Consider the following 21,125-nt stretch of genomic DNA (forward strand, 5'->3'; position numbering starts at 1 on the left):
CCTGGCGAACAATATATTACCCACGACCACAGGGAACCGCCGAAAGGCTAAACGGAGGGCTGCACAAACACAGCAAGGACCAAGTACAGAGAGCACAATAATCCCAAATAAACAGTTTGAGAGGAGGTCACAGGGGCTTACATGTCTTTACACTAATGCTCAGAGCATGGGAAATAAGCAAGACGAACTCCAACTCCTAGCACAGCACCACACATACGATGTCATAGGCATCACTGAAACCTGGTGGGATGATTCCCATCACTGGAATTTAACCATTGAGGGCTATAACCTCTTTCACAGAAATAGAACAAAGGGGAGAGGAGGGGGAGTAGCTTTATATGTCAAAAACAGTTACGTTGCAGAAGAAATGCAAGACTGTAATCTGGGAAACCAGCTTGAAAGCATCTGGATAAGAATCAAGGGAACCGGGACTCAAAAAGATCTTGTCGTGGGTGTCTACTACAGACCTCCGAGTCAGGATGAAGGGCTTGATGAAGCCTTCTGTCAACAGCTGACCAAACAGGCACAAAGAAGAGATATAGTAGTCATGGGCGATTTCAATTATCCCGATATCTGCTGGAAAACAAACTCAGCCAAGAGTACAAAGTCCAACAAATTCCTCACTTGCCTTGCAGATAATTTTATGGTCCAGAAGGTAGAAGAGGCAACAAGGGGATCAGCAACTCTTGATCTAATCTTAACAAATGTGGAAGACCTGATCAATACAGTTGAAGTGGTTGGATCCTTAGGGGCAAGTGACCATGTGCTCCTGGAGTTTGCAATACAAAGGAATGCTGAAACTAAGACAAGTCAAACACGCATTCTGGACTTTAAGAGAGCTGACTTCCAAAAAATGAAGGAATTACTGAGCGGCATTCCATGGACGCCGATATTAAAAAACAAGGGAGTTAAGGATGGATGGGAGTTTTTCAAAAGTGAAATACTCAAGGCGCAAATGCAAACAGTGCCAACAAAGAAGGAAAATAAGACAAATGCAAAGAAGCCAGAATGGATGTCCAAAGAACTTCTAACTGAGCTAAAGCTCAAAAGTGACATGCACAAGAAGTGGAAAAGGGGAGAAATCACCAAAGAAGAATTCAAACGTATAGCCAACACCTGTAGGGAAAAGGTTCGCAAGGCTAAAGCGCAAAATGAGCTCAGGCTTGCCAGGGACATAAAAAACAACAAAAAAGGCTTTTTTGCTTACGTTGGTAGAAAAAGGAAGAAAAAGGAGGCGATAGGGCCATTGCAAGGAGAAGATGGGGTGATGGCGACAGGGGACAGGGAAAAGGCAGAACTGCTCAATGCCTTCTTTGCCTCGGTCTTCTCAGAAAAAGAAAGCCATCTTCAACCTCAGCAACACGGAATGGACGAAGGATTGGGGGAAATCCAACCCCAAATAGGGAGACACGTTGTCCAGGAACACCTGGCCTCTCTAAACGAATTCAAGTCCCCAGGGCCAGATCAGCTACACCCAAGAGTACTGAAGGAACTAGCGGAAGTTATTTCAGAACCACTGGCAATTATCTTCGAGAGTTCTTGGAGAACGGGAGAAGTCCCAGCAGATTGGAGGAGGGCGAATGTGGTCCCTATCTTCAAGAAGGGAAAAAAGAACGACCCAAACAATTACCGTCCGGTCAGCCTCACATCAATACCAGGCAAAATTCTGGAAAAGATCATTAAGGAAGTGGTCTGCGAACACTTAGAAACAAATGCGGTCATTGCTAATAGTCAACACGGATTTACCAAAAACAAGTCATGCCAGACTAATCTGATCTCTTTTTTCGATAGAGTTACGAGTTGGGTCGATACAGGGAATGCTGTGGATGTAGCGTACCTGGATTTCAGTAAGGCCTTCGACAAAGTCCCCCACGACCTTCTGGCAAACAAACTAGTAAAATGTGGGCTAGACAAAACTACGGTTAGGTGGATCTGTAATTGGCTAAGCGAACGAACCCAAAGGGTGCTCACCAATGCGTCGTCTTCATCATGGAAAGAAGTGACAAGTGGAGTGCCGCAGGGCTCCGTCCTGGGCCCGGTTCTGTTCAACATCTTTATTAACGACTTAGACGAAGGGTTAGAAGGCACGATCATCAAGTTTGCAGACGACACAAAACTGGGAGGGATAGCTAACACTCCAGAAGACAGGAGCAGAATTCAAAACGATCTTGACAGACTAGAGAGATGGGCCAAAACTAACAAAATGAAGTTCAACAGGGACAAATGCAAGATACTTCACTTCGGCAGAAAAAATGGAAATCAAAGATACAGAATGGGGGACGCCTGGCTTGACAGCAGTGTGTGCGAAAAAGACCTTGGAGTCCTTGTGGACAACAAGTTAAACATGAGCCAACAATGTGATGCGGCTGCTAAAAAAGCCAATGGGATTCTGGCCTGCATCAATAGGGGAATAGCGTCTAGATCCAGGGAAGTTATGCTCCCCCTCTATTCTGCCTTGGTCAGACCACACCTGGAATACTGTGTCCAATTTTGGGCACCACAGTTGAAGGGAGATGTTGACAAGCTGGAAAGCGTCCAGAGGAGGGCAACTAAAATGTTTAAGGGTCTGGAGAACAAGCCCTATGAGGAGCGGCTTAAAGAGCTGGGCATGTTTAGCCTGCAGAAGAGAAGGCTGAGAGGAGACATGATAGCCATGTACAAATACGTGAAGGGAAGTCATAGGGAAGAGGGAGCAAGCTTGTTTTCTGCTGCCCTGCAGACTAGGACACGGAACAATGGCTTCAAACTACAGGAAAGGAGATTCCACTTGAACATCAGGAAGAACTTCTTCACTGTGAGGGCTGTTCGACAGTGGAACTCTCTCCCCGGGGCTGTGGTGGACGCTCCTTCCTTGGAGGCTTTTAAGCAGAGGCTGGATGGCCATCTGTCGGGGGTGCTTTGAATGCGATTTCCTGCTTCTTAGCAGGGGGTTGGACTAGATGGCCCATGTGGTCTCTTCCAACTCTACTATTCTATGATTCTATGATTCTATGATTCCACGAATACCACTTATTGCAACCAGCATGGCATTCGAGTTCAATTTCCAATACGCCTTGTGTTCGCTATGACTATCAATAAAGCGCAAGGGTAATCTTTGCAAGTGTGCGTATTGAATTTAGAAAACAATTGCTTCTCTCATGGGCAATTATACATCGGATGCTCCAGAATCGGTAAACCGTCTGATCTTTATGTTTTTGCAGAAAACGGACAAACCAAAAAAATGTAGTCAGTCCATTAGCTTTAAAATAAAAAATGATTTTTGGTAAAATAAACCTATTTTCTTTCCTTCCCTTTCATTCCACATACACACAGCAATGCAAAGCAGGGAGCTGAACTAAATGATGTGTTTTCTTGGTGAATCTACATTCGCTACAATACTTTTTTTTATTTTCATATTCATTTCATATCAGACTAAGCCACAGTGAAGTGTGACTGGGTTTAGCTAGTATGTTATATACTTACAGAAACCTCTTCTCCTTCAAGTAGTTCCTCAACCACAACGGTTTCTCCAGCTGCTCCAAAAGTTTTATCCTGCATGAAAAGTATACAAAGAAATATACAAAGTGAAGCGAATAACACTGATCCAATATATGGAATCTGTCTCTTTGGATGAGGGACAAGGGACAGAACAAATGCTTCAAATGGGTTATCTATCACTTATTTTGGATATACAAGCAATAGTAGACACTTTCTTTTTGTTGGTTGAACTGTTTTCAAATATTAATGTTTGATCAAATCAGCCATGAACATACATTAGAAGCTCTTTCAGTTTTTTTTCATTCCTCTCAAAATTCATTTTGGCATTCCCTCTCAAAGAAACCATTTATTCTGAGTTCTGAGGAGCGGAACTGACACTTATTAGAGCACATTTCTGTAAACTGCCACCCAATAGATATGCTGGGCTACAACTCCCATTATCCTCAGCACCCAGCCTTCCACTGCAGAATGAATGCAGCATGAGACCAATTTAACTGCCATGGTCTAATACTATGGAATCACGGGAGTTGTAATTTTACAAGATCTTTAATCTTCTCTGCAACTACAAACAACAACATTCCATAACATTGTCCCATGGCAGTTAAAGTGTGTTAATTCTACAGTATAAAGCCAGCCTAAGACATCTGAAGAACACCAGGTTGGAAAATGCTGCTTTAAGCCATAATTCTACATGTCATTAACAACATAGTCTTGAAAAAATTGGGGAAAGTTGAATTCATTTCTTCTGGGAAGAATCTCTCCAATAAATGCAAATGTACCACCTACGGTGCTATTTTATTTTCAAATGATCCCCATGATTTGAAATGGAAGACCATTTTCAAAATGACAGAAGTACATATATTTCCAGATGTTTTTGAGAGAAAAATAAACTCATAACAAAATTTAAAATATTGTGAGATTCTAAGGAAAGATGGAGTCCAGGATTATCAAATTTCTAAACTCGATTATCAGGTTTGTTTATGTGGTTGAAGATGAGAGACACCTGGATTGAGAAATGATTTGAGATCCCCTGAGGCACTTTATGAAGAAAATGAAACAAATTCAGAGTGAAAGTGACTTCATTTCAATGTTATTTTTAATATTTCTGCATTACCAACTTACTTGCATTATTTCATGCACGGCTTTGCATGCCTCTGCTTTGTTAGTGGCCACAATCACTCCTTTTCCAGCAGCCAAACCACTCGCCTTTACAACTAAGGCAGGGAAAGTTGCGCTGGGGGAAAAAAAGAAGAAAACAAGGAAGTGGGATTTCACATGCACTTTAAGCTGTAGATAGATTTTCAAACTTAGGTTAGAAGAAACAAAATAAAAACCCTCCCTCTCATCGCCATTCTACTAGTTTACTAAGACATACCTGGTAATAAAATCACAAGCTTCCTTTGCATTAGTAAATGATTTCCATCTTGCAGTTGGGATGTTATGACGATCAAAAAATGCTTTGGAAAAGCTTTTACTGGATTCTAGCTGAGCCGCTTTTGCTGTAGGACCAAAACATCTCACACCAGCAGCTGTCAAGTCATCAACGATCCCTAACAACAAACATATAACAAAGTCACATGGGTTCTTCAACATTACATGGGTTTAATGTAGTTTAAAAAAACATTAAAATGCAGTTTAAGGCTCAAATGTACATGAAAAGAGTCCTGCAAAATCCTTGGAGACTGCAAAATCCTTGCTTGACTTCAAACAATCATATCCAAAACCTGGAAGTCTTAGTTTTTAGGACTACAACACCTACAATCCCATTGGATAAACAATATATATTAATGGCAGTCTCAATGCCATGAGTATCATGTGTCATGCAACCAAAATGATGCCATGCGAGGATAAGGAAAGCATCAACACACTGGGAAAAATCTAATACATCTTTGGAATGAAAAGTAAGGGGAAATGCAAGAACTGGAAGTTAAGACTGAGCATATTTAATGCTCATAAAATGCTGTATAAATGCTGGAGCAGGCCAGGGAGTGAGCAAAGACGTCAGAAAACCAAGGGAGAAGGATAATCAGCAATAAAGAGAAGGTAAAGACCTGGAAATCAATCCCATTAATAACCACATACATATGTTTCTTTACAATAGTCTATATTAGTCCTTTCAAAGGCAAAGATATGTGTAATGAAAGTGACAAGGAGGGATAAAGAACTTTGGAAGGTAAAGGATTATCTTCTGACCAAATCAAAGTCAGGACGGGTCTTTAAACTGTTAGCAATACAGGCCGGAAAAAGCCTATAACTCTTATTAATCATATCATTCCAGATAGCTGAAATTTCAATACTCAGAATCCCAAATCATTGTTCGTTGAAGCTCCTGGGAATTGCAGTCTAAACATCTGGAAAATCAAAGGTCAAAAATCCCTGCTGTAATGCACCCAGTTCATTGTATATGCACGTAGGGAGACACATAGGTATTGTAAGTATTTTCTGTAAATTTTACTTCGATTATATAAAATTAAGTACTTAATACATTAAATTGGTGGCTAGTATTTGTATAAAAAATACATGCATGAAAATATTTTGGACATACCAGCTGCAAGAGGAACTTCTGGACCAACCACCACAAGTCCAATCTTCTGGTCTTTACAGTACTTGGAAAGAGCAGCATGGTCACTGATTAAGACAGCTATCAGTGGAAAAAAAATCAATCCAGTTGCAATTAGATGGGATATTTCTTCCTTAAATACCTTTCTTACCCTTTTCCCATAGAGCTCATAAAGGCACTGTTGTGACTGCGCCTTCGGGGATTATGGTTGATGGTGATGGGATTCGAAGAGGAAGAAAAAACCCTCGTGATGAGGGTTCACTGGAGGAGTTGCGCAGGAAGCGACTTAGAGAGCTATATGGGGGATCTTCTGAGGAAGATTCAGATGGGGAGTTTGGGGAAATGGATGCTGAAGAACAGGTGGTGGCTGGGGAAGTGGGCACTGAATGGTCACAGCCACCGGAGATGTCTGGGGATTTGGGGCCTATGGATACTACTGAACCTGGGGTTTCTGCAGGAGCTGATCCCACTTGGGATGCTTGGAGAAGGGAGGATGGTTCTTTAAGAGTTCATGGGGCTAAGTGTGGGCAGGATGATTGGGATTCTGACGAATTGCTAGGTACTCCGGATCCACGAGCTCTAGCTGTGTGGAGTTCAGACTCTGAGTAGATTTGGGACACCTGGTGTTTGGGTGTGAGCGTTTGGTCACCCAGGAGGAAGGGGAATAAAATGGGAATGTTTGGCCACTGCACTTTGCGTGTGGCAAGGTGTTGCTGAGGCGCCATTGGGATCTCTGTGTTTCCGTGAAGACTGGACTTGGACTGTGATTCGGATGTAAGTTATCTGGGACTGCTCTGCAGCAGAGGGATGGAACTGTGTGGGTTTCCCTGGACTGCATTCTGATTACTATTTCTAGCTGCTGATACCATCTGGCTTGGCTCTCGCTGTGTCTTATCGTGGACCTGGTTTGGATGACTGCACCCTCTTCGGACTTTGGATTGAATTTGACCTGGCTTCTGTCTACGCCCTCTGACTGACGACTACTCCCGGCTTCTGACTACTGGTTTGCCTTTCGGAATTTGCTGCTGCCTTCTGACCTGACCTTGGATTCTTCTGACGACGGCTATTCATCATCCCTTTGAAGCTCTCGGCTTTATCTGCACCGTGGAAGCAGTTTTACTGCTCTTCTAGTTTGTTTGTTTTCTAGCCAGTTTGCTGTTTTTCTTTTGGGAACTGTCCCTTTAAATTCGCAGAGCCGGCTGTCTGTTTTCTGAAACGGTTTGAAGCCAAGAGAGGCTTTTGCACTTTCAGTTATACTCTGCAGCTTCTGCAAGGTTTCTAGCCTTCGTTTATTTTGCATATTTTCTAGCAGTCAACTCTATTTGTTCTCCAAAGCTGAATTGAAGCGTCTTTTAGTTTTTTATTGAATGCCAGCATGGGAAAATAGCGTGGCTTGTTTTTGAGTTATTTTTGTCTTAACTACTCTTGAAACACTGATAAGTGAAGTGTTTCAAGGATACTTTCTGTGTTTATGTTATTTTTGGCTTATCTTCGGAATAAACTCTGTTTTGTTTGTTAACTGGCGTCTGACTCTTGACAGACACTCTCATGGGATTTCACTGAAGAAGGAACTCAAGTATCCCATTGAAGTACATTTCACTGAAGACCAAACTAAGCATAATGGCTTTCATACAATAAATAAGTTTAAAATGTAAGGTACAGATATAGATCCCTTCCTTCTAGTTCAGATGTGCGGGGAGGGGGTAAAGGGTCTTCAGACCTTTATCCCTACTGCAGTTACAAATATTTTATGTCCATGTTCCATGTTTTGGTACAGTTCAATTTAGAACTTTTTTTTTGTTTTAGATATCTTTTAGATATGTTATGTTTTGTTTTTATTATGTATGTTCAGCATTGAATTTTTGCCATTTATGTTATACACCACTTTGAGTCTGCTCAGGGGTGAGAAAAGCAGTATAGAAATGCAATAAATAAATAAGTAACAATGGGAAAAGCTCCCATTTTTCCAATACAACCTCACCTCATGCAAACAGGTATGTAAATAGGGTTAACATTATTAGGAATGAGGGTAAAGCAAGGAGTTAAAGCTTCTCTTTCTCCATGTCAAGATCCAAATTGGGGACTTTGGATCCACAATATACGTTTAAAGAGCCATTCACACAATTAGGAATTGTGCAAATGTCACCATTGCTTGTTGGCTCTGTCAGACAGCTACGGAGCCCAAGATCACAGTGTGTGCCACAAACTAGGAGATTTTGAGTCCAACTGCGCAGCCACTGCACCTCCCTAAAAATGTTCAAGTCACAAAGAATTTTGATAATCTACGATTGCATAATGAACCTCTACTGGAATAGTATGGTATAGTGATTAGAAACTAAGACTAGAGAAATCTATTTGGCCATAACACTCAGACCCTTTCTACACTGCCCTCTATCCCAGGATCTTATCCCAAATTAACTGCTTTAAATTGGATTATATGAGTCTCCATGCCAGATAATCTGGGATAAGAAGATAATCTGGGATGAGATCCTGGGATATAGGGGCCCCACTGAGTTATCTCAGACCGGTTCCTCTCTCAACTTGAACTGTCTCACAAATCTGTTCTGAAACTAAAGTGGAGAGAAAGAAAGACATGTATGGTGTACTGAAATAACTGGAGGTGTGGCGGAACATAAATGTAATTACAGCCACCATAGAGGCAGCACAGTGTAGTGGTTTGAGCATCGGACTATGATACTGTAGACCACATGTGCCAACTGAAAGGCTTGCAGGCTGAATCCATCCCACCATGTCATTTTATATGTCCTTCCAGATGCTGGACTACAACTCCTGTATTAGTCATCATTAGACATCATGACTAGAGCTGATGGGAGTTGTGATACAGTAACATCTGGAAGGCTACAGTTTGTTCTGTTTAGTCAGGATATTGGGGTTTGAATTTAAATACCTCCTTGGGGATATGATGTCTGATTTTTAGAAGTCTTTAACCTTTCCGCAATCTCAGAGCCACAATTGTTGTTTGGCTGCAATTCTCATTATCCCCAGTCTTTATCAAATCAAATCAAAAATGCTGGGAGTTGTTTGATGACATCTGGGGATCCAAACTGGTAAAAATTAAAGAACACTGAAAACTACATTAAAAAATATAATTGGCCCTCTTTACCCATGGATTTTTATCCATGGATTCAACAGCTCACTTGGTTAAAATGAGTTTGGCACTTCTGCTGTAGATCAGGATTTAAATCCTCATTGAGCCATAATACCATTCAGTCACAACACTCAGCTTCACAGGAAGACAATGGCAAACGTTTTCTAGATATATCTTGCCAAGAAGCTCCTGTGGTAGGTTCACTTAGGATCACCATAAGATGGAAATGACTGGAAGGCACACAACAAAACTATGTTGATGCAATAAGAACTCATCATTATCATTATAACCTAGTTAATTGAAAACTTAATAATATACTTTGGCACTAGATAAATCCTGGTACAGGCAGTCCCCAAGTTACAAACAAGATAGGTTCTTAAGTTGAATTTGTTTGTAAGTCAGAACAAGTACATTTTTAAGTGTAACTCCAGCCATATTTGTTGTTTATTCGTTCAGTCACTTCCAACTCTTTGTATACACAGCAGAGTCTCGCTTATGCAACATAAACGGGCTGGCAGAACATTGGATAAGCGAAAATATTAGATAATAAGGATGGATTAAGGAAAAGCCGATTAAATGTCAACTTACATTCTGATTTTACAAAATAAGCACCAAAACATCATGTTTTACAACAAATCGACCAAAAAAGCATTGGTGAAACAAGGATTGGTGATAAAGCTTTAGTGGAGATGCCTTTCCACCGTGATAACTCTTTCAGGAGTGAATTTCCCACCCAAGGTGTAGATTTCTCTCACTTCCTGTTGTCTCAGCCCCATTCTTAACTATAAGTCCCTTGTAAGTCAGATGTTTGTCACTCAGGGACTATTTGTATATGACTTGGTGATAAGAAACTTTTTCAGAAACAATGTTGCTTTATTTTTTGTTGTAAGAAGAATGTTTGACAAACTTCAGCAGCATCTCTTTCACTTCCTTTTTCACACACATCCCTTCTTAATGGCAATATCTGCTCACAAGAGAGAAAAATCAAAGTATCTGTTTTTTTTTAATTTAAAAAAACATCATTCTATCAAATAAATCCAAAGTCTAACATGAACTGGGTCATGTGAGTCATTTGGCCAAGGCAAAAGTCCTCTCCCTGCCTCCCACCCCCTTCTTCATGCCAAGTATTGGATAGCTGCAAGGGGTGTTACACAGGCAGGAACCTTTCATCCCTTGACAAACATGTGACAACACATTTTGCCTGGGCTGCATATTTACTCAGAAGGCTTCCCTTCATCCATTATGTTAATCCTGTGCAGAGGTTAGGAAGGTTTTTTTTGGGACCGCCCTTCCCAGAATGGCCATGGGCCATACTGCCTGGGGAATTCTGAGAGCTGAAACACAAAACTTTTAAAATCTCAAAAGCAGGAAAATGCTTTCATTTTAACCATCTTCCAGTTCACTTTAACAATCTTTTAATACAGTAGAGTCTCGCTTATTCAACCCTTGCTCATCCCATGTTCTGTATTATCCAGCACAGTCTGCCTCCTGCCCGGATCCACAGCTATTTCCATGCACTGGGTGCCCACCGGGAAGGTGAGATGCGGCCGGCGTACTTTTCCCATTGGGCAAAACCTTCAAGGAGGGATTACAGGAAATAGGTTTTTCCTTAATCCCTCCTTGTTATCCAACATTTTCATTATCCAACGTTCTGTCAGCCCATTTATGTTGGATAAGCAAGACTCTACTGTATTTGGAGTATGTTCCACATTATATCCTCTTCCCACCCACAAGTTTTTGAAATAGAATGAAAAATATATAGTACTCCAGATGTTTGTTTATTTATTTATTTCATTTCTACCCCGCCTTTCTCAGCCCCAGAGGGAACTCAAGGCAGCTTACAAATCCGGCAAAAAATTCAATGCCGTTGTTGAACTGCAAGTCATATCTGCCCTAGCCAGATAAGTATAAATACTAGTGAGGGATGATGGGAATCACAATCCAAAAGCATCTGGAGAGCCACACAATTTCTTCCTCCATCCAGAGGAACCAACCAAATCAATTCGAGATAGTTAATTTTTTTCCCTTTATTTAATTTCACATAAAGTAGAATTTAAGATATAAATGGTGGTCAATTTTTTGTAATTACCTCAAGTCAGCCATAGAGACTCACTGGAAAACCTAAAGATTTCTAGGGAAGTGTTCTCTCAAGTAAAAAATAAATCATTTAAAAAATTTTAAAGCCAACTGCAACATTCACACATGCCTCCAACAGACAAGAGTTCTTTCTCCCACCCTGGACTTTCCACAGATATATAAACCTCACCTGCCCAGTTTCCAACAGACCTCACAATCTCTGAGGATGCCTGCCATAGATGTGGGCGAAACGTCTGGAGAGAATGCGTCTAGAACATGGCCATACAGCCCAGAAAACTCACAGCAACCCAAAGCCTTTTTAATTAGCAATTTTTCTCCTTTTGTGGGGGTTCTGTGCCCCTAATCTCTGCAAAAATGGGGGGCCTGCTGTACTGACAGAGCAGGGATGATAATGAAGGTAATGACAGATGTTATCCTTGTTCCCACCAAAGTCCCAATGCACCATTTGTAAACATCTGAAGGGATGCCATGTGGAAATAGGCTTTTTAAATATATGATGTGGGAGACTGACACCCCCCCCCCCCACACACACACACACATCAATGGACCAGGAACCAGCAATATATGCCAAAACGAGGGCTAAGGATTATTTTTTTTCCTTCCAAAGATCAAGATGTGGGGGCAGGAGTCCATGGGGAGACCCTCTTCCTTCCAGGCCAAAGGTTTTATTTCTAACTTGACATATGGAATTTTAACTGAACTCTGGCAACTGCATTTGAAAAGGAAAAAGGGTTATTGTGCCACATGAATCAATATGTTCTATTAAGCTTTTTGAAAAGAGAATGATATATTCTAAGGCATTCACGTGGCAATCATATGATCTAATCAGCTCTAGAGCGTGAAACAAAAATGTGCATGTCTGAGTCTATTGAATTAAAGTTGGTTTCCTCTCCCAGTAATCTCGTCTCTTCACATGACAGAACCAGTGCTACAACTAAAATTTATTATAGTAAAAATTAAGAATCACCCACTGTTATTGTCAATAGAGAAAAGAATAGAAAATTCATATGATGACTAGAAAATATGACTTCTTAAAATAATAAGAATATTTGCAGGAAAAATGTTTTCTTTTTAAGTCTTGAAAGCATGTAATCTGATACACATTATTACCTCATCTTAACAGCTTTATTAGAAGTTGGTTTCATGGTCTTACGCCTTTGGTGGTTAAAACAGCCCCCTCCCTGATATCTTTTAAAAAGCAGCTAAAGACCTTCCTATTCGCACAAGCTTTTGATGAAGACACTTAGGTGCAATAACAGGAAGGCTAACTTTTATTGAGTCATGCTAAGATCCCCATTGATCTTGTTGAGTCGCTTGCAATATTAGAGCTATTGTATTAGACTAATGTTTTTAAATGTGTTTATTTCTTATCGTAGGTAAAGGTAAAGGTTTTCCCCTGACATTAAATCTAGCCATGTCCAACTTTGGTTGGTGCTCATCTCAATCTCTAAGCCAAAGAGCCGCCGTTGTCCGTAGACACCTCCAAGATCATGTAGCCAGCATGGCATTTGGCTGTTCAAAATGTGCTGGGTGACATATTCTTGAATGAGTAATTAAGACCTATACACTTTACAAAAGACCTGCACTTGGTAGAAATTAAAATCGCTGGGACTGATTTGCTTTGGGGAATATCAATATGAGAGCCTGAACTTCAAAATCTACTACTAAACCATTCTAATTGTCAGACCAATTATTATTTGCCTCATCAATCCCCTAAATAAATTCTGAAGTCTTTGGAAATAATCTGGATCAGTTGAGAACTGTTGAGAAATTGCAGGAGATAAAGGGAAAAGGGGGAAATGCCACTTGGTTGGATGGTAGTTGGATTTAGTCCTCTGTAAAAGTTACCCACAAATAAAACAAAGAAATGGGAGAGAGTCTCACTAGTTTTATCGTACTGTGTGCAAATGATCTACATGGGTCCAACAGGGTCAAAACACTAATTAACCAAACTTCAGTTTCACAACTAAGTATCAGACCTGCTGGTTTGCGGTTCAGAGAAAGCTTCAGTGAAAAAGGAAGATATAACTATAATTTATGAAGGCGAATTTGAAGTGAGTTATATTCATAAATTCCAATGTATTAGCATACCTATGAACAAAGACAATGATTTTGTGACAAACTTCATATCTTGATACAAGAGTTCTTGCTACTGCACATATAACCAAAGGAATATTATCAGAGAGCATTCTGAACCCAGAAAAGCTGATTATTAGTAAGCATATATATTTCTTTCACAAATCAGTACTAACCAACCATTATTAAGAGCTGAACGACCTGTATTACTTTGTACAGCCCTATGAAAAGGCAAGCGACATAATTTGCACCTTTCTGAGTCCTATTACATTCTATCCCACTCTCACAGCTGTGCAAATACACTGTATGGCTAAGGCCTTGATAACACTTGGCACTGCAGCCGATGAAGTGGGTTTATGTATCAATGAAAGCACTATGAAAAACAAAACTATTATTTATTTATTTATTTATTTACAGTATTTATATTCCACCCTTCTCACCTCGAAGGGGACTCAGGGCGGATCACATTACACATATAAGGCAAACATTCAATGCCTTAACATAGAACAAAGGCAAAGACAAATGCGGGCTCCAAGCTGGCCTCGAACTCATGACCTCTTGGTCAGAGTGATTTGTTACAGCTGGCTGCTCAACAGCCTGCGCCACAGCCCAGGCCCTATTAGTCTTAAAGATGCCTCCACGTTTACTTTCCCCTCTCCTTTCTCCCTCCTTTTTATGCTGCAAGAGACTAAGATGGTTACTTCTTTGAAAACTCACACAGTTGACATTATTATTATTATTATTATTATTATTATTATTATTATTATTATTATTATTATTATATTCATTGATACCCTGCTTTTTCTCTCCACAAAGGAGTCTCAAAAATATGATGACAATTGTCAACCTGGATGACAAGGAAATGGGACAAATTTATGAAAGACTGAGCTCTTAAATTTGAATATCGGCTACATGGTACACTCCAGAATTTGTATGCCTTTGGATACTAGTTGTTAGGGAACAATGGCAGAAAGGTGCTATTGTACTCATGTCATGGGTTTTGGGGTTTCTTATATGCATCTGGTTGGAAAGGATTGTTGGGTCAGATAGGTCTTTTGACCAATCCAGTGCAGTTGTTCTTGTATTCTGTACTTCTCAAATTATTTCACATTTTTGCCAATTACCTGAGTTAGAGATCTTCCCATCACTCGCTGTTCCTGCGTTTCCTGGAGCGACCAGCACCTGCTTCACGTGTGGAGACTGCGCCAGTTTCCAAGCCAGAGCATGTTCCCGGCCTCCGCTGCCAATCACAAGCACGCGATCTGCCATCTGGGTGTTCAGAACAAGAGGTGTTTTGTCACTTACAAAACCGTCACAGTGCCTCAGTTATTTATTTGGCAGCCAATCCAATGTGAGTCCAGGACTGCATCTTAATGGAGTGTGGCTAAATTGAAGTAAGGTTCAAAGGCCTGTTTTTAGGCACATACTGCATTTAAAAGCAAAATAAGCAATATATTTTAAAAGATTTGTCAAAATTACTTTATTTTTCTCAGAGTAACAGCATCTAACCTGAAACAATGGGATAGCAGGAATCATTTCACAGTGGGGCTCCATATCTGAAATGACTCTAGTCCCCAATGGAACAGAATAAATTGCAACATTTTAATACCATTCAAAGGAGCCGCAGTGGCGCAATGGATTAAACCCTTGTACCGACTAGACTGCTGACCTGAAGATTGGTGGTTCGAATCTGCGAAATGGGGTGAGCTCCCGTCTGTCAGCCCTAGCTTGTGGGAACATGAGAGAAGTTTCCCAGCAGGATGGTAACGTACCCGGGTGCCCCCTGGGCAACGTCTCTGTAGACGGCCAATTCTCTCACACCAAAAGCGACTTGCAGTATGTTCTCAAGTTGCTTCTGACACGATAAAAAACCCATTCAAAAGCATCACAGGCTGAACATTAGCAATCAAGGTCCCAGAGATTGGTTGGGTTCATTTATACATTTTCCTCAAAGAAAATCACAAGTATATAGGTTGCCTGCTCTCCAATGTGTTATCTCAGAAAGGTTAGGCAGATAGTGCAACTGGCCAAATACTACATAGAAGAGGAATGCAGAATGTCAAGAGTCTCTATTACCGAATCATATTCATATTGATCAACCCTAATGATACAATAGACTATAGTGGTTTTCAACCTGTGGCTCCCCAGATGTTTTGATCTTCAACTCCCAGAAATCCTAACAGCTGGTAAACTGGCTGGGATTTCTGGAAATTGCAAGCCAAAACACCTGGGGACCCACAGGTTGAGAACCACTGGACTAGAGTATGACAAATGCAACTGGTCTTCTGTATCCATGGATTCTGCATTGACGGATTCAACCATCCACAACTCGAAAATATTGGGGGGGGGGAAACCAAAAAAGCAAACCTTAATTTTGCCATATTATCTAAGGAACACAATTTTTCTGTGTCACTATATATAATGGGACTTGAGCATCCACGGATTTTGGTATCCATGGGGATTCTGCAACCAAACTCGATGGGATGGATACTAAGGGTCTATTGTACCCTATTTATTTTTTTAGAGAGGGATAATACAATAATATTTTATATATCCAACACTTATTATATTACCAACACTATATATTATACTACTTAACAAAAATAACATTTCTGCCTACTTCAACTGCTCAAAATAATGGTTAACTGTCTCCAAGGTGGCAGATCTGAACACTACCTTAGACAGCTGTTAAGGTACACCTGGAAGCAGCTGTACCTTAATATTATATAAGACGTGAGTTGCTTTTGTATATAAAAACAAACAGCCCCTTTAACATTGGTGCTGGATCTGAGGAGGATATAATTAATCACTTCAAATACACATTCATTAAATTGTTTAACAAAAACAACTTTATAAATGAACAAAATAGTTCCACTAATGTGTATGTGCATACGTACACATATATAGCTCTCCCATCCCCAAAAGAAACATTAGAGTTGAAAGGATGCCTTCTTTATGGAAGCCTACATAAAGCCCAGAGGAATTAAGGATTTTACATGGACATGTAGACCCACTGTTGCAATCTTTGCAAACAGGGCACTACCCCTTTCCCGCCCCCATAGCATCATATTTTAAAAGAGGCTGGTCGTTCACCCCGCTCTTGCCAATATGTACAGTTCCTTCTGAAGTCAAATGTAGACAGAAGGCACTTGGCAGGCATTTTAGGTATGGAGAAACACATTCCATTTAGAAAGGCCAAAGATTGTAACTCTTGCACACAATGGTATCAGAGCTGCCAAGGAAACTTACCTCTCCATAAAAGTCTCATTTTGAAATCCAAACCTTACCAGAGTAACAGATATGTCTCCCATTTTCATGTCAGGGGTTTCCTAAATTTTGGACCCAACTACTTTGCTGAGTCCAACTTCCTTGAATGTTTTACTCATTAGCGACATGCTTAAATATCTTGAGTTTTATACAATGGAGGGACCAAATAACAATTAAAATGTGCTTTGCAATTCTTTAGCTACAACAGTTGCCACATCCAGGGCATAAGATTATATACATTCTATCAGTCTGTTACAAAAAGGCTAAACAGATTGGTGCCTTAAGCACACCAGATCCTGTCTGACCTTGGAAGCTAAGCAGGGTCAGCCCTAATTAGTATTTGCATGGGAGACTGTGAATGGTTACTGGGTGAGGTAGGCTATATTTCAGAGGAAGGAATTGATAAGTATTTTCTGAGCATTCTATTCCTACAAACATTCTATCAAATTCATGGGGTTGCCATAAATCAATAGTTGGCTTGAAGGCACATACACACAATGTGTTTGTATGTATATCATCCTTCCTTAACGCACAGCTCAGAGGCCTGACTTCAGAGGGTGATATCTTCCAGAAATAGTCATGCTGGCTGGGAGATTCAGGGAAATATAGTCCAAAAAGGGAAAAATTTTCAAAGCTTTTCCTTCATTAAATGGTCAGGCTAGTTAGGGATTGGCACAATGAGTTAAACCCTTGTGCTGGCTGACTTGAAGGTCCACGGTTCAAATCCACGAGAGGAGACGGGGTGAGCTCCCACCTGTCACCCCCAGCTTCCCATGTGGGGACATGAAAGAAGCCTTCCACAAGATGGTTAACACATCCGGGCGTCCCCTTGGCAACATCTTTGTAGATGGCCAATTCTCTTACACCAGAAGTGACTTGCAGTATGTTCTCAATTCGCTTCTGACAAGATAAAAAGGTTAGGGATTTGTACAAATTTAGCCCAGGGGGTCCCCAAACTAAGGCCCGTGGGCTAGATGTGGCCCTCCAAGGTTATTTATCACCCTTAGGATCAGCCTAAGTTTGAAATGACTTGAAGGTACACAACAACAGGAATCCTAATTAATTGACTGTCTCTTCAGCCAAAAGCAAACTCACATTTCCCATGTTGATTAAAACTGTTCTTCATTTTAAATGTGACGACCTGAAGATCTGTAGGTTGGGAAAGGATCTTATACACATTGACTTGGAAGTTCATTAATCATAAACTCAATATGACATAACTTTAAGTAGATATACACAGGGTTAAGTTTAAGATGGTAGATCATGACTGAAGACTGAATCCCATTGAACTGTGAAATGTACTTAAACAACAAAAGATTTAAACCAAGAGTGCCTAAAATCTAGACAGCAGCTGTGAAAAACCTGCATAAAGTTTATACTGATTATAGACTTTAATAATTAATATATCAGTTAAAACAATATAAGGCTTTGACATTTAATGGGAAGAAAGATTGCATATAATTTTAAAATACCGTACAGGCAAAAATCTGGCAATGCATAATAGAAATACTAATTAACTTGTATCATATAAAACTATACTGAAAGTTAAATATATGAAGTCACTGCAAAAGAATAGACATTAATTTCTCAGTTTCAAACCCCACTGTTAACAAATCCAACAGATATCAATGGAAAATGTACTTCCTACATCTGTACTGAGCAAGGAAATAAATGGGATTTACTTCCAGGTAATGCGCTAAAGGTGTGACATAATAAATAGCAAAAGCATCTGAACAGAATAGTGTTTAAGATCAGAAACAGACATTTTAAGAATTAAGAAGTCTTTTTCCTAGAAGTAGAACTAAAGCCTAACACGGACACACACTGTACTTACTGTGATCTAGCTACTGGCAATCCGAAAAGAGGGAATTTCCAATAGGCAAGAGGCAAAAAAACAGTGAAGAGGAGAGAGCAGCCTCCAACTTTTAACCTATCAGAATCCTATGACAAGGATAACAAAATGACCAATGAATAGGAAAGTTGCGTTCAACACAAAAAAGAGGGTAGCTACAACTGGTCATTCACATGTTATTTCTAGCTAGATAAGAACATTTTCATTAGTAAAGGAACCAAATTACACGTAAGTGTCGAGTCTCCTGCACAATTTTGAAATATTTTGTATCCAAAGAATCATACAAACTGGTTTTGTATGCCCGCAGCCTCTTCAGCTGTGGTGCGCCTTCAAGTTATGTCCAACTTATCACAACCCTAAATTGGACATAACTCCTATCATGGAGTTTCTGGGGCTGAGATGACCAAGGGTATCCAGAGGATTTCCACGCGGAGTGGGAAATTGAACCCTGATCTTCAGAGTCGTTGTCTAATGCTCAAACCAAACAGGGGGAAAACAGTTCAAGTAAGTGGGTAGGGTATAGATTTGGCAAAGTTACTTTTTTGTATGATAACTTTCTGCTACATAACACTGAATGACTAGACCGGTAATAGAGAAAAAGACCTAGTATGCAACCTTGTTCCAATTTCCAGAGAGGAAGCGGAACAATTTTTTTGAAGTCACTTGGCCCTTCATCACCTTAACCAGGAAAAGGAAGCTCCTACCAGGTAAACATTTGGGGTCAGGACCCACAGTTTCAGAAGCAGTGGTATAGAACAGATGGTTTCCAAAAGGATCTAATTCTATATAAATAAACGTTATGGTATGTTGCAGTCTGATGCTCCAAAACCTCAGCACGAGTGACAACAATACACCAAAAGAGTTTAGAAATTGGGCTTGGAAAAATTGCTTTTTGGACTGGAATCTCCCAAACCCTGCAGGCAAGTCTGAAAATTGTGGAATCAAAAACAGTTGTGGTCCTAAAAAGTCATCTCATCCTGATGATAACTTCTCAACAGTATCTACTACGGAGTTGTCGAAGGCTTTCATGGCGGGAATCACTGGGTTGCTGTGAATTTTCCGGGCTATATGGCCATGTTCCAGAAGCATTCTCTCCTCCCATCCACATCTATGGCAGGCATCTTCAGAAGTTGATGAAGTCTGTAGGAAACTAGGCAATGGAGTTTATACAGCTGTGGAAAGTCCAGGGTGGGAAAAAACCTCTTGTCTGTTTAAGGCAAGTGTGAATGGTGCAACTGGGCACCTTTATTAGCTGTCCAGGTCTTGAACCGGTACCTGGCCGGTGTGACCGTCTGGATGAGGGTGAATCCAGACAAGACAAAGGTCCTCCTGGTCAGTCGTAAGGCCGAACAGGATATAGGGTTACAGTCTGTGCTGGATGGGGTTACACCCCCCTTGAAGGTGTAGGTTCGCAGCTTGGGAATCCTCCTGGGCTCATTGCTGAGCCTGGAACCTTAAGTTTCAGTGGTGGTTAGGGGGGCTTTCGCACAATTAAAATTTGTGCACCAGTTGCATCCATATCTTGAGAAGTCAGACTTGGCCATGGTGGTCCACGCTCTCATTACATCTAGGATAGACTACTGCAATGTGCTCTACGTGGGGTTGCCTTTGAAGACTGTTCGGAAGCTTCAAATAGTCCAACGAGAGCCAGCCAGGTTAATAACTGGAGTGGCATATAGGAAGCACACAGCTCCCATGTTACGTCAGCTCCAACGGTTGCCAGTTATCTACCGAGAACAACTCAAAGTGCTGGCTTTGGCCTAAAAGGTAAAGGTAAAGGTTTTCCCCTGACGTTAAGTCCAGTTGTGACTGACTCTGGGGGTTGGTGCTCATCTCCATTTCTAAGCCGAAAAGCCGGCGTTGTCCGTAGACATCTCCAGGTCATGTGGCCGGCATGACTGCATGGAGAGCCATTACCTTCCCGCCGGAGCGGTACCTATTGATCTACTCACATTTGCATGTTTTTGAACTAAATGGCCCTGGTCCAATCTACCTGTCCAAACACCATCTCCCACTATGAACTACCTTGGAGATTAAGATCTTCCGGGGAGGCCCTTCTCTCGGTCCCGTCACCATCACAGATGCAATTGGTGGAGACGAGAGAGGGCCTTCTCAGGGATCGCCCCTCAGCTATGGAATTCCCTCCCTGGTGAGATTAGATCAGCCCCCTCCCTCCTGTCCTTTAGGAAGATGGTCAAAACTTGGCCGTGGGACAAAGCCTTTGGGACGGTGCAATAAGGTAACAATAGGAAATTCTACCCTGCTGACTGGATCGGGTATAGATGATGTGTGATAGTTTTAAATAATTGATTTTAAAGTTAAGACAACTGATCTTATTGTTATATATATTTATAATTTATAGTTTATTTTATGTTCCGGCACTGTGGGGTGAGAAGGGTGGAATATAAATGCTTTAAATAATTAATTAAATAGCTTTGCTGCCAGTAAATAAAGAACAACACCCAGAAGTCAGGGGAATTCCAGACATGAAACAACCAGAGCCAGCTAACACCTCCCAACAAAGGATTCCCCCAGTCAGGAAGAAGCCAGACATTGATGTTGCAAGGCCATTTAATGCTAATCAAGGTGGCTAATTGCAACATTCGCACCTGCCTCAGACAAGAGTTCTTTCTCCCACCCTGGACCTTCCACAGATATATAAACCTCCCTTGCTTAGTTTTCCAACA

At 40.8% G+C, this 21,125-nt stretch overlaps 1 protein-coding gene across 3 annotated transcripts in view; it reads right to left on the reverse strand.

Moving 5' to 3' along the window:
- Positions 1 to 21,125, reverse strand: part of LOC100561300 (trifunctional purine biosynthetic protein adenosine-3) — a 52,827-nt gene that overhangs the window by 31,032 nt on the left and 670 nt on the right. Inside the window, exons 2-7 of one of the 3 annotated variants that reach the window (XM_008107560.3) lie at positions 18,421 to 18,527; positions 14,444 to 14,588; positions 6,023 to 6,118; positions 4,853 to 5,027; positions 4,600 to 4,711; positions 3,463 to 3,531 (exon numbers count right to left, since the gene is read on the reverse strand). In XM_008107560.3, coding sequence (XP_008105767.2) covers positions 3,463 to 3,531; positions 4,600 to 4,711; positions 4,853 to 5,027; positions 6,023 to 6,118; positions 14,444 to 14,588 — 597 coding nt within the window. In that variant the 5' untranslated portion in view covers positions 18,421 to 18,527. The remainder of the gene's footprint in view (positions 1 to 3,462; positions 3,532 to 4,599; positions 4,712 to 4,852; positions 5,028 to 6,022; positions 6,119 to 14,443; positions 14,589 to 18,420; positions 18,528 to 21,125) is intronic. The other 2 variants (XM_003219005.3, XM_062975068.1) reach the window with 2 other exon arrangements.

Source organism: Anolis carolinensis, chromosome 3 (genome assembly GCF_035594765.1).
Source record: "Anolis carolinensis isolate JA03-04 chromosome 3, rAnoCar3.1.pri, whole genome shotgun sequence".
Classification (NCBI taxonomy): Eukaryota; Metazoa; Chordata; class Lepidosauria; order Squamata; family Dactyloidae; genus Anolis; species Anolis carolinensis.